Source organism: Staurois parvus, unplaced genomic scaffold (assembly GCF_062004578.1).
Source record: "Staurois parvus isolate SC_StPar_1 unplaced genomic scaffold, SC_StPar_1.0 ptg000218l, whole genome shotgun sequence".
NCBI lineage: Eukaryota > Metazoa > Chordata > Amphibia > Anura > Ranidae > Staurois > Staurois parvus.
The window spans coordinates 3,169,969-3,188,236 of record NW_028318014.1 but is presented as its reverse complement, the minus strand read 5'-3'; the positions used below and the strand labels follow the sequence as shown (position 1 = coordinate 3,188,236).

The 18,268-nt window shown below is 40.4% G+C and overlaps 1 protein-coding gene across 1 annotated transcript in view; it reads left to right on the top strand.

Moving 5' to 3' along the window:
• Positions 1–18,268, top strand: part of LOC149460868 (uncharacterized) — a 193,161-nt gene that overhangs the window by 111,961 nt on the left and 62,932 nt on the right. The window contains exon 10 of the mRNA XM_089679120.1: positions 9,036–9,194. Coding sequence (XP_089535246.1) covers positions 9,036–9,194 — 159 coding nt within the window. The remainder of the gene's footprint in view (positions 1–9,035; positions 9,195–18,268) is intronic.

The following is an 18,268-nucleotide window of genomic DNA, read 5'->3' as shown; positions in this document are numbered from 1 at the left end:
AGTAATGTGAACGCTGGTATAGCGCTGATGTGATCAAAGATATTGATCCAATCAGACACTATACTAGCAATGGAGGTTTAGCGTGCAAGTGAGCGTGTTCCTGGTAATCAAGGGGTCAGATGTGATTACTTGTGTACTAGCAGCAATCTGACGCTATCTGGGAGGGCTGCTAACTGACGCTAACACTATCGGAAGTCGCCAGTGACACTAATATAGTGATCAGTAAAAATCTGTTCACTGTAATCAATGACACTGGTGACAGGGCAGTGAAGGAGTTAACTGGGGGGGGGGCGATCAAGGGGTTAAATGGGATTACTGGTGTACTAGCGGGCAAACTGGTTCTATCTGGGAGGGGCGCTAACAATATTGGAAGTCGCCAGCGACACTGATACAGTGATCAGTAAAAATCTGTTCACTGTGATCAATGACACTGGTAACAGGGCAGTGAAGGGGTTAACTGGGGGGGTGATCAGGGGGTTAAATGTGACCTAGGTGTGTTCTAACTGTAAATGTGTAGTGTTTTACTCACGTTTACTGTGTCTTCTTCTCTCTCTGGGACGGAATGTGCCCAGGCAGAGAAGAATGACATCATATCCTGTCCTGTGTAAATGTCAACACAGGATAGGACTGGGACCGATCATCCGATTTCAGCTGGACATCACTGGCTGAAATCGAATGATTGATCCCTCGGGGATCAAATGGTAACAGCCACGGGTCAGCGGGGGCGCGCGCGCGCCCCCCCCCCTGCCCGCAAAAACCTTGGGAGCGCGGAGCGCGTTTAAAAACATGCTTTTGCGCAGCCGTGCCTCCCTGCCGCCGTTTTAATACAGTGGCTGGGCGGCAAGAGATTAAAGATTACCCAGAGGTTTGAACTTGGTGCAAAGTCCAATTTCTATGGGAAGGGTTTGGGGGGGGGGGGGTTGCTCACCATGGAGAGTGAAGCTAGGATGAGGTTAAATAGCACTTATTCCTGATACTAAACTAATAAGCACAGGGTGGAAGCCATGGCCATGACCCCTCTACCTTCCATCCAGGTTCTGTATTTGACTTTGCCTTTAAGCCAGACATCGTAAAATAAGAGGAAGCGTCTGTTGAGGAAGAATTTCTGCTTTCCGAGGCTTCTGGTCCAGATGACATGCCTGGTACATACAAACAAATATATAAAACTTTTCCCTTTCACAAATACGTGCCAAAATAATAAAACACACAAATAAAAAATATATAAATGAAAAAAATTATAAAACAAATGGTCCAGAATATCAAAATATCCCAAATACAAAAATAATCCAAAATAATATCCAAAAATATATATAAAAAAAATCAGAAAAATTCAAAATAGTCCCCACAGATGTAAATAATTTTCTTTCTTCTTTCAAAAACTCCTTCTCAATACCCGCAAATCCTGATGACCGTACACCTCAAAAAGAAAAAAACTCAACATAGTATCATACCTTTTAAATAATAAATCACACGTGCCACTCTCTGTGCAGCATGCAAATTCAATGTGTATGTATACTCTATACACGAGCATACAATACACATATATATGTTAAAGTGAATATATGAAAAACACTCTCACAAAGAATAGTGTCCTAAGCCCAAAGTGAGAAACAGCTCCAACACATCACTGCAAGTGTGTATCACCACACCCTATATACATCAGTGATCAGTGAAATGACACTCTCCAACACATATACTGATGGGTAATTACCCTATATAAGAAATATCAAGGCACAGCACCACTCAGGGTTAGATATCTCCTCATCACAGTTTCCTCCAATACCAGGGTTTTTCTTCCATTATCCTCCAGTAAATCCACAATCCCAAATACTGTATAAAAATTTTTTCTTTTATTTGGTAACTCACATACACTTTTCAGTGAAAACAGCTCCTCCTCGCAGGGAATTCAAGTGTAGGCAGAATCAGAGAGACATATACACTTTTCAGTGAGAACAGCTCCTCCTCACAGAGAATTCAGGTGTAGGCAGAATCAGGGAAACATTGGCCACATGTTCCCACTTCCAAGATGGCCGCGATCGCACTTCCGGTCAACGTCGATACGTCTGACGTCACGTGTCACTGACGCGTTTCGTCACTTCCTATGACTTTTTCTGAAAAAGTCATAGGAAGTGACGAAACGCGTCAAGACACGTGACGTCAGACGTATCGACGTTGACCGGAAGTGCGATCGCGGCCATCTTGGAAGTGGGAACATGTGGCCAATGTTTCCCTGATTCTGCCTACACTTGAATTCCCTGCGAGGAGGAGCTGTTTTCACTGAAAAGTGTATGTGAGTTACCAAATAAAAGAAAAGATTTTTATACAGTATTTGGGATTGTGGATTTACTGGAGGATAATGGAAGAAAAACCCTGGTATTGGAGGAAACTGTGATGAGGAGATACCTAACCCTGAGTGGTGCTGTGCCTTGATATTTCTTATATAGGGTAATTACCCATCAGTATATGTGTTGGAGAGTGTCATTTCACTGATCACTGATGTATATAGGGTGTGGTGATACACATTTGCAGTGATGTGTTGGAGCTGTTTCTCACTTTGGGCTTAGGACACTATTCTTTGTGAGAGTGTTTTTCATATATTCACTTTAACATATATATGTGTATTGTATGCTCGTGTATAGAGTATACATACACATTGAATTTGCATGCTGCACAGCGAGTGGCACGTGTGATTTATTATTTAAAAGGTATGACACTATGTTGAGTTTTTTTCTTTTTGAGGTGTATGGTCATCAGGATTTGCGGGTATTGAGGAGTTTTTGAAAGAAGAAAGAAAATTATTTACACCTGTGGGGACTATTTTGAATTTTTCTGATTTTTTTATATATATTTTTGGATATTATTTTGGATTATTTTTGTATTTGGGATATTTTGATATTTTGGACCATTTGTTTTATAATTTTTTTCATTTATATATTTTTATATTTTTTATTTGTGTGTTTTATTATTTTGGCACGTATTTGTGAAAGGGAAAAGTTTTATATATTTGTTTGATTAACCTTCAAGGGTGGAGGTGACAACTTTTCTGGGATATGATAAGGTGATTTGTTGCTGTGCATAAATTTAAATGCCTGGTACATAGATCTCTCCAAAACTCAAGGAGACTATTGCTAATTGAAGCTGTACACTCTTCTTTAGCCACAAGGTTTCCAGTATGAGGTCCCCAAAATCCCCTACACCTACTGTAGTTGTGTATATGGCAGTGTGTCAGACCATTGCTGTCTGGCTTAGACATATAGCCTGGAATACTAGCTCCATCCCTGTACATAGTCAGTTGGATGTTTTGCCTTCAGCCTTATGCTACTGAATAGTGCAGTATTCTATGGCTTCATTGTTGGTTTGCTTAGCTCCCATGCAGGAAACACCCCTAGTGTTTATCCTTTGAAGGTGAATGCCTGCTTGTACCTTTCTTGGATAGCTATATCAAGGAGATCCTAGAAAGCACTTAATTGGATGTATTATGTCTTTCTTTCAGCCTGGTCCAGAACAGCATTTGGCCTTGAGTAACTTTAAGGGACAAATCTTGTCCTTAACTTTTCTGTTCTCAGAGACCTTTAGCCTCTGTCTCTAAAGACCCTTGTTAAGGGAGTGGCTCACTTCTCTTCCCCTGTATTTCCTTGGGATCTTAATCTGGTTATCTTGGCTCTTCAGAAGCCACCATTTGAACCCATCAGGGATATTTAATTGTCTGACCTTACCCATAACGTGGCCTTTCTTCTGGACATCACCTCTGCGAGGATAGTCTCTGAATTAACAGCCTTATCCTGTAAGGAGACATTTTGGGTGTGGCAAGGTTGTCTTGAGGCTTCAAGTGTTACTAAATTCAGGACCCTGCATTCACTATATCTGGTCTCCCACAGTACACAGAACATGTTAGCAGTTAGAGCAGTCTCATGACTTCTTTCAGTGTTAAACAGAGCACTGGTTACAGCTTGCAGTAGGAGTTTTCATTCTGCTCTAGGAGGATGCAAAACCATTGACCCTCTGTCTGGACAGTGCTGATTGGCCCTGTGCTGATCACATGCACTTTCCAAAGAAAAAAAAAAAAACCTCTCTAGCAATACACACCAAACTGAGCTTGTGAAGAGTGTCTCCACGCCATATGTCTTATCAGGAGATAAGAGGGGGACACTGAAAGACACATTTTACTGTTGTGGGTTTAGTAACACTTTAAGGCATCTTTTCTCCTGAAGGTGATCTTTGCTTTCCACCCTTCTCTCCACTGTCTGGACATGGTGCACACCATGATAATTTATCTCTCAGCTCTACTGCTACATTTAGGAAATCAGATTCTCTCATTGTGCATCCTAAAGGTTCCCAAAAGGGTCTCCCTGCTTTTTCGCTCTACCATTGCTTGATGGATTAGATACGTTATTATTACAGGCTATGATCTGAAGAATAGGGTTTATCCCTTTCCTGTTAAGTCACATTCTACTAAGCCTGTTAGTGCCTCATGGGCTTTTCATGTTTCTCAGATTTGCAGGCCTGCCACCTGGGATTTTGTTTGCACATTTGTTAAACTCTACCAGGTGGATGTTCGAGCCTCTGATGCCATTTTTGAACATAAGGTGCTACTAGCTGCTCTGTCAAGTCCTGCTTGACCTGTTTGCTGCAAAACTGAGGCTAACAGGGAGCCAGAGGGATTATATAGGAAATGTTCATGCGGCCTTTTTTTTCTGTCGGTGTCCAGTCCCTTGAATGTGGCTGCATGTAATGATTTAAAGAAGCCTGTGTCCTGTACTCTAATCTCAAAAATAAATTTTATGGATAAGGCAAAAATCCTATTTTTGGCACTGTAGACTTCTCTGAAGGGGGAAACGTTTAGTTTTGGATAGACTAGAGGAGGTTTAGAACCTCTATCAATTTCATTTTGGCTTTCTGTGTCCTGGCAGGGAGATTTCTCTTTACTTCCTGTCTTGAAGTCACAACAAGAAATAAGAAAATCTCCCCAAAGTGAGGAAACTGTCTGTGTTAGACAGTTCTCACGAGAACGTTTGTCCCAACAGAAGGATTTTTCCTCCACCTTCTGCTTCATGACAACTCTAAAATGTAGAATTTCTGTTATTTGCCTTGGTGACAATGGCCAGGTGGACAAATATGGGGTGAATCTCCACAGCAGCATAATAGCATAGCAGACAGCAATAAAACTTGGCAGAGGGCCCAACCCTTCCCCACTCCATTCAAAATGAAAAAAAAAGTGCATACCTTTGCATACCCTTTACCATTCTTATATTAAGGGGAATTTTACATTTGAACTTAAAAAGGCATATTGTGGTTAAATATATGAGTACCAATTTTTAGAAGCCTAATGTGCTGCATCCCGGACTAGCAGTTTTAAATAAATTTGGATGAACTATTTTAACCTTTTTGCTCTTTGCAAACTATTTTTAAACAGTCCAGCCAATTAGCAATTATAACGTGTAATTTCCTCAATAAATAATTTTCACCACCAGTGAATTTTCTCTTAAGTAAACATTTGCATATGCACAGCAAAACGCTGAATAACTCTAATAATACACATTTAATGAAATGTTTAATGAACATTGAAATGATACCTAATAGCTTTGATATGGAATGCTATGGCCGACCTCTAATTAGGAAACCATGTGTATAGTGTGATATAATATACTTGGGTTCTTCTACTATTGATAAAAAAAGAAAACGATTGAACTATGTTTTGCTTTCCAATAGCATAGTAGCTTGTAAAATTAAAAAAACTCTTTAACAAAAAAAAAAGAACCATCTTGCGACCATTCCATGCTGTTATATAGTAGGTCTCAATCACCTCTCATCTCTCTTATTTAACTGGTATATGCAAATGTATGGTGACCTGACGTCTCACAGAATTCATTGTTTGTAATAGCAAACCATTAAAGTTTATGGTTGTTGCATTAAAACGGTTTTCACCGACAGGTAATACTACAGATGAAATCTTAAATGGCAGCTCCTTGTCTCAGTACAGCAGGCTGTTGGCTGTAGGCTGGTAAAGTAAGGACCCCAGTTGGTTACTTCATTTTATGTAAATAAGATTAACTTAAAGATTTATCAACCTACCAAGTTTTTTAAATCTTTATTCAACAGACCTAAACAAATGTCATAACTAGCAGAAACTAAAATCTATTAAAAGGAGACTTTCCACCTTATACCATCCAACACTGAAGCTAATTTATACTCTTATTTCAGAACACTTTAGATGTGAAGTTTTCATTTTAATTATATAGGATATAAAAAATTCTGTACTTGGAAATAGCACCTGTTCCTTGCGAAATAGTAAAGATTTCTTAAAGATCTTTACTGATATTATAATACCTCTTCACTTGCTGATACAATTTTTCATGAGTTCTTGTCTTCAGCACTTTACACCAGGCATTTTATTGTTTGCCTCATTCAGGGCAGTGGTGTTTGTCCAGTTTAACTTTAGACTTCTACAGCTAAATGTGATTTCTGCATGGGACAAGCTCCCTCTGTCTCTGGACAAGCCTATGTACTTTGTCCCAAGGCCATGATATCTTTGCTTTGGTGGCTAAGCAGCCCTGCGCTAAAATCTCTGAAGTCGTTTCTGTTGTTGACCTGGACGGTTCTCATGATGCATATTAGCCTATTGGTCCGAAGAGCTGTCCTAGGGACAGAAACAGTCAAAGGGACATGGCCATTGAGGGAGTATAGACTTCCCATAAACATTCTCAAACTGAAGGCCATTCACCTATCTGTGATGTGGTGGGTATCAAGGCGGCGGCACCAGCCGCACAGCTTTTCTAGAAGTGGATCTAACTATGACTTTGGCTGAAAGACACATTCCAACCTTGGACTTCCTAAGTCTTCACCACTAGAATGCAGTGGAATGGCCTCTTAACCCCGAAGTATTCTGGGACATCTGTCACTGTTGAGTGTTGCCACACATCAATCTGTGGCATTCTGATTAACAACAAAGTGGACAGGTTGCTGGCATTTGCTGTGGACATATCAGTCACACTGTGTGAAAAGTTCCCGTTGATATACACCTTCACTCTGCTTCATACAATCTTTCTCGATTGCTTTGGAGGATTGAGATGGAGAACATTCAATTGATCCTTGTGGCACCAAACTAGTGTAGAAGGATTTGGTACCTGGGCAATATCTGATTCCTGGGAGACACTGTGTGGGCATTTCCAGGTCAGCCAGACCTACTGTCTCAGGGCAAAGTCCGCTATTCTACTTAATAGTCTCTGGCTTTGATGGCTTGCCTTATGAAATGCAAGTTCATGACTCCGTTATTTCTATTTTGCTTTAGGTTAGGAAATAGACCTCTTGCAAGGTCAGTCATCGCATTTGGAGAGCTTACTTTACATGGTCTGAGGCAAGGAAGTTTTATTCTAGACAATACACCATCCTATATCCTGTCCTTCCTCCAATCTGGGCTAGAGCAACATTTGGGAGCAATCTGAAGGATCATGTCTCAGCATTATCCATTCACTTTCAGAAACTGATGGCCACTCATTCCTTGGCAAAGGCTTTGTTCAGAGAAGGGCCCACATTGCTCCCCCTGTTTGTACACCTGTCTTGACCTGAGATTTCAGATTGGTCCTGTAGGCTCTACAGAAGGCTCCTTTTGAGCCCATTTGGGATATTCCCCTGGTAGACCTTACTTGTAAGGAAGTTATCACATCAGCGAGACGGGTCTCAGCCTTCCTTATGCTTCATAAAGACATGGTGGTTTTGAGGCCCTGAGATTCTTTTCTCCCTTATGTGATCTCCTCCACCCACTTTAATCAGGACATTGTCCTGCCTTCTATTTGCTCTGCTCCAAACCCCCCATTGTTCATATGTAGTACACTCCGTGTGAGTTTACCAATACCAGTGCCACCATCTGGACTTTGGATTCTCTGTTTGTCCTGCCTTCAGGCTCTCACAAAGGCTGTCCTCCATCTCATTCCACCATGTCTAGATTGATTAGTCAGGTTATCACTAAGGCTTAAGTCTTGAAGGGTGGGAACCCTCCTTTCCAAGCTGAAATCCAGCTTTTTGTCACTTTAAAATAGTTTGTGGGACCAAGCTGACATTCTTCTGCTTGCTAAAAAAAGAGGATTGCTGGAAGCAGAAGGTGGTAAATGGGCTTTCCTAATATCTTTGTTTGCCAATGTCCTTGCCTGAAGATGGCAGAATATGACCCATGGTCAAGATTTAAAGGTGTTTGTGTCCTGTACTGTACTCCAAGAAAAAGATTTTACAGGTAAGTCAAAATCCTAATTTGCTGCTGTAACTGAAATTTTATTCAGTTATCTTGTAATTTTGGTCAACCAGTCTTGTGATGCACACTTCTGTCACATTGCTATAATTTATCTAGGATTATCTTTGTTTTACCTGATAAAGCACACAGTCATTTGACAGTGGTGATCAAGCTGTTTCTTTATACAGTGAGCAGGCCAGATGTGAAGTCACATAAGAGTCTGCATTGATGAACCACATGTATCACCTGTCTGGCTGTGCAGTGTGGCAGAAGTGTGTCATAACATTGGCTGTACCGAAGTATATATCCTTTGACAGGCAAAACTGTATACAGTATATATTAAATTGTTTTTTAAACTGTTTGCCTGCAGTTGAATTAAAAATGTGGCAACCATAACTGAAACTGCAGTTACATTATAGGAACTACCTTAATGAGCAGCAATTTTGTCTAATGCATAAGTCCGCTTTATGCATGCAAGAAGTCACTATTTAGAAATTCTGTGTTCAGATTATGGCAGCACGTACATACAGTATACTGTACAAGTGACACTTTGGTTTATTTTCTACCAGTGAAATCTGTTTTATGTAAGTCGATCCAGCAAGGGGCAAGCATAGTACAAGACATAAACATTTAGCTAACAAAATTGTTGGTGCTTTGATTTCCATTCCTGTTTATGACATAGTAATTCCTCATATACTGCCTGTTTACTCAGCTTGTTTCCACCTGTGCTTTATTGGCAAGGCTTTTGAAATAATCAGAGAAGATGCATTCTTGGTTTCTACCAGTTGACTTTATTATGTTTGCATTACAGGCAAAAATCGAGTGCTCTCTGAGCCAGGAATTTACTGTGGAGAATGTGCTTGCAGCGCTGCCAGCATTTCCCAAAGGTGCTCCCCAGCAGCGGGCAAAGAGAGCTGCAGAAGCATTAGTGAAAGCTGCCAATTATTCCAGGCTAATGGCAATGCAACAGGTATCCTCCCCATTACTCCAGTACAATGATTCAATCATCTCTTCACTGTATAGTGCTTGAAAATGGATCTGCTAGCTGTTATGTGTGAAGGAAAACTATTATTATAAACAGCTGCACTAAAGTCTTAGGAGCTTTCAGAGAGTCAAACATTTCCCAGCTAGAACTAGGAAACAGCTGCTTGGTTATGTTTTATTACATGAATAGAGACACATGATTCTGAAAAACCCAGACCAGTGAAACAGTTTTCAAAAGACTGCCAAATTCATTTAACACTTTCCTTGGTAGAAGATAGACTGTTCATAGAGGATGCCTTTTTACAATCTGACTGCCTTTTTATAAGCATGACAGTTTCTTTCTTCATTAAATTAAGTTTCCATTCCAGAACTTATTTTATGCATTTTTTAGAGGAAAAACTTACCAAAAAGAAAATTGGTATTTCAAATGTGTGCTGATACCATTTTGCTGCCCACCTGTTTGTTTATCTCCAACATACTCAAAATTAAGACATGTCTGCTGTTGATGATCTGCCATTTATAGGTGCTGTCTAGCTCATGCTGTTTGATTACTTATTTTATTCCATTGAGAATGCAGAAGGAACAATTGTGCTCAGTACTGTAGTCGGCATGAGTTCTTACTGGTTGAATCTCGGTAGTTCTGTCATATGATACCATAGTACCTGTATTTGTTTTATGTTGTCTGGTTATTTAACAAAGAATAAGACACTATTTGGACATATTCTTTTCTGTGTATCCTCCAGCTTACCGTTCTAGAAAGGCTTTGTCTGGGCTTTATAATGCCTAGTTTGAAGTATAAATTGCATGATACAAGCAAGACAACTTAAATGGAAAACCTACGTGACATGCAACAGCTACAGAAAACAAGTATACATACTGTATATGACTATATATATATATATATATATATATATATATATATATACACACACACACAGTTAGGTCCTTATATATTTTTGGACACAGACACCAGAATAAATTAAACGAAACAATCCAAATTACTTTGAAGTGCAGACTTTCAGCTTTAATTCAAGGGGTTGAACATAGATATCAAGTCCAAATTTTAGGAACTGCAACCATTTTTATACACAGTCCTTACATTTTCAGAGGTTAAAATATAATTGGACAAATGAATATAATCATAGAAAAAACTGTCTTCAGTTGTTCTTTGTTTGTGGGTCTTTCTGCCTTTAGTTTTGCCTTCAGCAAGTGAAATGCATGTTCAATTGGGTTGAGATCAGGTGATTGACTGGGCCATTGCAGAATATTCCACTTCTTTTCCTTCAAAAGCTACTGGGTTGCTTTTGCAGTCTGTTTTGGATCATTGTCCATCTGTACTGTGAAGCACCGTCCAATCAACTTTGCTGCATTTGGCTGAATTTGGGCTGACACTGCAGAATTCATCCGGCTGCTTATGTCTTCTGTCACTTCATCAATAAACACCAATGACCCAGTGCCACTGGAAACCATGCATGCCCATGCCATCACACTGCCTCCACCATGTTTTACAGATGACATTGTGTGCTTTGGGGATCATGAGCTGTTCTTAGCCTTCTCCACACTTTTTTCTTCCCGTCATTCCAAAGATTGCTTTTTCAGAACTGGTCTGGCTTTTTTAGATGTTTTTCGGCAAGGTTGAATCTGGCTTTTCTATTCTTCAGGCTTATGAATGGTTTGCACCTTGTGGTGAACTTTGTGTATTTGCTCTCGAGAAATCTTCTCTTGATTGTAGACTTTGACAATGATACGCCCACCTCCTGGAGAGTGTCGTTTACTTGTCTGGATGTTGTGAATGGGTTTTGCTTTACCATAGAGAGGATCCTGCGATCATCCACCATTGTTGTCTTCCGTGCACGTACATGCCTTTTTATGTTGCTGAGCTCACCAGTGCATTCTTCTATCCTCAGAATGTACAAAACTGTTGATTTAGCCACTCCTAATGTTGCTGCTATCTCCCTGATGGATTTGTTTAGATTTTGAAGCCTTACAATGGCTTGGTTCACTTAGACAGCTCCTTTGAACGCATGATGTAGGTTCACAGCAAATGATTCCAAATGCAAATACCACAGTTCAACTCCAGACCTTTTACCTGCTTAATTGGTAAAGAAATAATGAAAGGAGTAGCCCACACCCGGCCATGAAACAGCTTTTGATTCAATTGTCCAATTACTTTTGGTCTCTTGAAAAAGGGGGGTGGCAACTCTTAAGAGCTGTAATTCCTAAACTCTTCCTCCAATTTGGATGTACATAACTTCAAATTAAACCTGAGAATGTGCACTTTCAGCCTATATCCATTATATAACTATAACTTGAATATATTTGGTAAATACCTGAAAAAAATCTAAAATTGTGCCTGTGTCCAAATATATATGTATCTAGCTGTATATATATATGTGTGTGTATATATATATATATATATATATATATATATATATATATATATATATATATATATATACACACACACACACTATATTGTCAAAAGTATTGGGATGCCTGCCTTTACACACACATGAACTTTAGTGGCATGCCAGTCTTAGTCCGTGGGTTCAATATTGAGGTGGCTCACCCTTTGTAGCTATAACAGCTTCAACTCTCTGGGAAGGCTGTCCACAATGTAGAGGATCATTAGCTCGCAGTCTCCACTTTAATTCATCCCAAAGGTTTTCTATCGGGTTGAGGTGAGGACTCTGTGCATGCCAATCAAGTTCCTCCACCCCGTACTCATTTATCCATGTCTTTATGGACCTTGCTTTGTGCACTGGTGTGCAATCATGTTGGAACTGGAAGGGGCCATCCCCAAACTGTTCCCAAAAAGTTGGGAGCATGAAATTATCCACATTGTCTTGGTATGCTGACGTGTTAAAAGTTCCCTTCACTATAACTAAGGAGTGAAATCCAACCCCTGAAAAACAACCCCACACCATAACCCCCCCCTTCCACCAAACTTTACACTTGGCACAGTGTAGTCAGGCAAGCACCGTTCTCCTGGCAACCCCCAAACTCAGACACGTCCATTGGGTTTCCAGACAGAGAAGCGTGATTCATCACTCCAGAGGACACGTCTCCACTGCTCTTGAATCCAGTGGCGGTGTTCTTTACACCACTGCATCTGACACTTTGCATTGCACTTGGTGATGTAAGGTTTGGGTGCAGCTGCTCGGCCATGGGAACCTATTCCATGAAGCTCTCTATGCACTGTTGTTGTGCTAATCTGAAGGCCAGAGCTATTGGCTCTGCAGACAGTTGGTAACTCCTGTGCATTGTGCACTTCAGCATGCGTTGACCCCGCTCTGTCATTTTATATGGCCTACCATTTCATGGCTGGGTTTCTGTTGTTCCCAGTTGCTTCCACTTTGTTATAATACCACTAACAGCTGAGCGTGGAATATTTAGTAGCAAGGAAATTTCACAGATGGACTTATTGCACAGGTGGCAACCTATCATGATACCATGCTTGAATTCACTGAGCTCCAGAGAGCGACTCATTCTTTTACAAATATTTGTAGAAGCAGTCTGCATGTCTTGGTGCTTGATTTTATACATCTGTGGCCATGGAGTTGATTGGAACACCTGGATCCAATGATTTGGAGGGGTCTCCCAATACATATATTGGGAGGATGGATATATATATATATATATATATATATATATATATATATATATATATATATATATATATATATATCTGTGTGTGTGTACAGTCCTCAGCATAAATGAGTACACCCCTTTTGAAAAGTAAGTTTTTAATAAATATCTCAATGAACACAAGAACAATTTCCAACATTTTTACAAAACTGAGTTTTATAGAACATTTGTTTGCTCATTACATAAAAGTGAGGTTAATAATAGAACTTAGATTACAAAATCTTCGTTTTACTCAAATTAGTTGATGCAAAAATGAATACACTCCACAACAAAAACTACTACATCTAGTATTTTGTATGACCTCCATGATTTGTAAGGACAGCACCAAGTCTTCTAGGCATGGGAAGAACAAGTTGGCGACATATTGCAACATCTACACTGCCTTGAAAGTTTCCACATTTTGTCATGTTACAACCAAAAATGTAATTGTTTTTTATTGGGATTTTATGTGACATACCAACACAAAATGGCACATAATTGTGAAGTGGAAGGAAAATGATGAATCAAAATTTTTTACAAACAAATCTGTGAAAAGTGTGGCATGCATTTGTATTCAGCCTCCCGGAGTCAATACTTTGTAGAACCACCTTTTGCTGCAATTACAGCTGGAAGTCTTTTTGGGGATTTCTTTGCCAGCTTTGCACATCTAGCGCATGAAAGTTTTGCAAAATAGCTCAAGCTTTGTCAGATTGGATGAAGAGCGTCTGTGAACAGAAATTTTCAAGTCTTGCCACAGATTCTCAATTGGATTTAGGTCTGGACTTTGTCTGGGCCATTTTAACACATGAATATGCTTTGATCTAAACCATTCCATTGTAGTTCTGGCTGTATGTATAGGTTCGTTGTCCTGCTGGAAGGTAAACCCCTCTGTCCCAGTCTCAAGTCTTTTGCAGAGTCTAACAGGTTTTCTTCTAAGATTGGCCTGTATTTGGCTCAATCCATCCTCCCATCCACTCTGACCAGCTTCCCTGTCCCTGTTGAAGAAAAGCATCCCCACAACATGATGCTGCCACCACTATGTTTCATGGCGGGAATGGTGTGTTCAGGGTGATGTGCAGTGTTGCTTTTCTGCAACATATAGCATTTTGCTTTTCCGCTAAAAAGTTACATTTTGGTCTCATCTGACCAGAGCACCTTCTTCCACATGTTTGCTGTGTCCCCCACATGGCTTCTCGCAAACTGAAATGGGATTTCTTATGGCTTTCTTTCAACAATGTTTTTCTTCTACCACTATTCCATAAAGGCAAGATTTGTGGAGTGCACAACTGATAGTTGTCTGTGGACAGATTCTCCCACCTGAGCTGTGGATCTCTACAGCTCCTCCAGAGTTACCATGGGCCTCTTGGTTGCTTCTCTAAATAATGCTCTCCTTGCTCGGCTTGTCAGTTTAGGTGGATGGGCATGTCTTGGTAGGTTTGCAGTTGTGCCATACTCTTTCCATTTTGGCTGATGGATTGAACAGTGCTCCGTGAGATGTTCAAATCTTGTGATTTTTTTTTTTATAACCTAATCCTGTTTTAAACGTATCCACAATTTTATCCCTGACCTGTCTGTGGTGTTCCTTCGCCTTCATGATGCTGTTTGTTCACTAATGTTTTCTAACAAACCTCTGATGGCTTCACAGAACATCTGTACTTATACAGAGATTAAATTACACACAGGTGGGGTCTTTTTACTAATTTGGTGACTTCTAAAGGCACTTGGTTCCACTAGATTTTAATTAGGGGTATCAGAGTAAAGGGGGCTGAATACAAATTCGCACCAAACTTTTCAGATCTGTATTTGTAAAAAATTTTGAAAACCATTTTATCAGTTTCCTTCCACTTCACAATTAAGTGCCACTTTGTGTTGGTCTATAACATAACATCCCAATAAAATACATTGACGTTTTTGGTTGTAACATGACAAAATGTTGACAATTTCAAGGGGTATGAATACTTTTTCAAGGCACTGTATCTTTTTTTCATTCTTCAAGAACAACGTCTTTTAGCGCTTGGATGCTGGATGGAGAGTGATGCTCAACTTGTCTCTTCAGAATTCCCCATAGGTGTTCAATTGGGTTCAGATCAGGACATACTTAGCCACTGAATCACTTTCACCCTGTTCTTCTTCAGGAATGCAACTGTCTTTTGTATCATTGTCCTGTTGTAAAAGTGCACGATGACCAAGGGCATGGAGTGACAGTAGCATCTTCTCTTTCAGTATAGAGCAGATCTTTGAATTCATGATACCATCAATGAAATGCAGCTCCCCGACACCAGCAGCAGTCATGCAGCCCACATGCTCACTGGAGCACTGGGCTGTGGAGAGGGAGGGAGTGGCTAGCTCAGACTCTCAGCGGCTCGCTGAGCAAGGTGTCACTCCAGACTCTGGGGTGGATCCTGACTTTAAAGTCAGGATCTTTCCCCAGCCTAGACCGACTGAGTGATCTCAGCCACAGCTGTCAGCTATAAACGGGTCACAGGAGTGCAAAACGAGCTGCACTCCTATGATCCACAGGAGAAGTACAGCCAAAAGAGCTTTGGCTGTACTTCTCCTTTAATACTGACATCATCATGTCCTTGTTTGCCCATAGAGGTGGACACCAGGGGCAGGTGGTTGCTTGATCTGCTCTGCTTCTTCAACCCAGCCCAAAGTCACTGCCCACACAGCCTATGGTCACCTGCATAGTAACTGGCCACGTTGTGCAGGCAGTCCAAAGGGGTCATGATATGTGTAATCTGGCTCTCTTAAAGTTACATAAGGCATCATTCCAACTCCTTCCACTGGCTTTAAAAAGTAAAAAAAGAGATACCTTATCCATGTGATGACCTCAGTGGACTGAAAAAGGCAATCACTAAAACCCCAAATATAGCTAGAAGCTTAACTAGATGTAACTTGATATTAATGTAGATGTATAGATGTACCTAGATGTCGCTGGATATAAATTGGATGATGAGCATCCATGAGTGGATTCATGAACATTTTTTTTTGTTCATGGAGAACGTGTATTGAACATATTTTGTTGAGTAGAATTTGGAGTGGAGCATTCCTTTAAACGTAAATATGTACACAGGCAAGTGTAGTGTTATCTACTCCTTGTGTTATCTTTCAATAAAGTAAAATTGTAGCAAATATTTATCTGTGGGAAAACGTCATTTTTCCTGCACTCTGCAGGTGTTTGTTTTAGAAGTGGGAATGCACTCAGTACATTGGATTCTTTCCACATCTATTTCTGCTGACATCAGGGAGGAGAGACCCAGCTGTGTTTATGAATCTTTTTGAAAATAAATACGATCACACTGCCTTCCTTTAAAACCCCTTTGTCTAGCAAAATAATCCAGTTGACAAAATATTTCTGTTTCTCTTTTTTTTCTTTTGATTAATAATGGACTACTAAAACATGAAAGATGATAGAAAGCTGTTTCTAATATAGAAATATGTATATCGAAAATAATACACGTGGCATTTTTGGTCTGTGTTAAATGCCTTTTTATGATAAAAGTGACTATTGGGAATATTTATTTGTCCTTTTAATTGACAGAAAGTAAGATGGCATTGACTGGCATCTATAGGTGGCACTGACTGGCACTGATAGGTGACACTGAAAGGCAGCTCAGATGGGCACTGATATGTGGCATTGATGTGCACTGGTAGGCACTGATATATGGCACTGATGGGCACTGGCAGGTGGCATTGATGAGCACTGACAGCTGGCATTGATGGACACTGACAGGTGACACTGCTGGGGCTACACTGATCATCAGGGCACACTGATAATCAGTGCCCTGATGATCAGTGTACATGTCCCCTCTGAAGAATGCCGATAACCGGCATTTCCCTATTTACATGCGATCAGCTGTGATTGAACACAGCTGATTACATGACCGAGCCGACGTTTTCAGCTCTTTCCGTTGATCGGTGATCCGCTGTGTCCGAGGGACACAGCGCACCACCGATTGCCGAGCTGCAAACGCGCGTTTAGAGTAGGAGGATGTCATATGACGTCCTCCCAGAATGAGAAAACTGCCTTGTGCCGGTCATTTCCTTATATGGCGAGCAGGAGGCGGTTAAAGTGTTTCTATACCCAGGACCCTGTATTCATTATATCTGGTCTTCCACAGTACACAGAACATTAGCTGCGCATTAGTTAAAGCTTGTAGGTGGTGAGTTTTCATTCTCTAACTGGCCCAAGAGGCTGAATGACCCTGACCCTCTTTCTGGACAGTATTCATTGGCCCTCTGCCGATCACATGCACTCTCCAAAAAAAAATCTCTAGCAATACACACCAAACCGAACATGTGCCTCTTAGGGCTCTGTATTATCAGCAGATGGATTGAGGTCTATGGAAGAATAGGAGGATGAGAGAAGACAGGATCAAACAGCCATTTACACAATGCAGAGGATTAACCCCTTAGGTTCCACAGTGAGTATTACAAGCATGCTTTACTGCATATACAGACTGATTTTACTGATATGGGTTTAGTAACACTTTAACTCAGTGGCATTTAGGTGCTGCCTGTCCTATTTAATTATGCTAAATAGGGCCAAATCAAAGTCTTTCCCCGTCACCTCAGAGTCTTCAGTCCTCCCATCACAAATAGAGTCCTACCTTCAAATGTTCACATTTGATATACATTTGAGCATTTTTGCTTTACCCATAAGCAGTAACAGCTGTGTGATGTTTCATAGATAAAAAGATGGTGTGACATGTAGGAATAAGGGAAATTGTAGGCTTAGCTAGCACAAATTTAACCTTGAAGACTATTTGTTGTACCTTAACTCAGTGGCAGCTAGGTGCTGCATGTCCTATTTAAATATGCTAAATAGGGCCAAATGTAGCCTGTCTGATTTGGGGGTGCAGTAAAACATTGGGGGGGTGGTGGAGCATAGCATCAATACACTTTCATTTTATCCTATCCAGCTAGATCTTCCTGTTTTTCTGTCTACAGCTTTTCCCGCTGGAGCTGGTGGGTGCATGCAGTATTACTGTTGCTATGGACCAATTATGATCTTCCATGTGATCCCTAGAGTTAAATTTTAGGACATCTGGTTTGGTAGATATGAGAACACTGCCATAATTAGTTTGACAATTTATGGACCTGTAGGGGGCCTCATGATCAATGACTGTTCTTTGTTTAGATTTTGTCTCTGGGACCCTGCCTATTGATATATTTGGGTGTATACAGCACTGGGATTGGTACATATCCATCGAGACCATTTATGGGATCCTTAAAGTTCTAATTCATCACATTCCAATTCTGGTAGGTAACCAGTGCAGTTCTTTATGACATTGCAATTATATTCTGACTTTAGGGTGCTGTCCTACTGGTCACAAATATTATTGTTATATTTGTTTTTGCTTAGGCTTGTTGTCTCTATCTTCTATGCCAATTGACTGGATCTGTCCTCTTTTCACTTCACCTGACTCT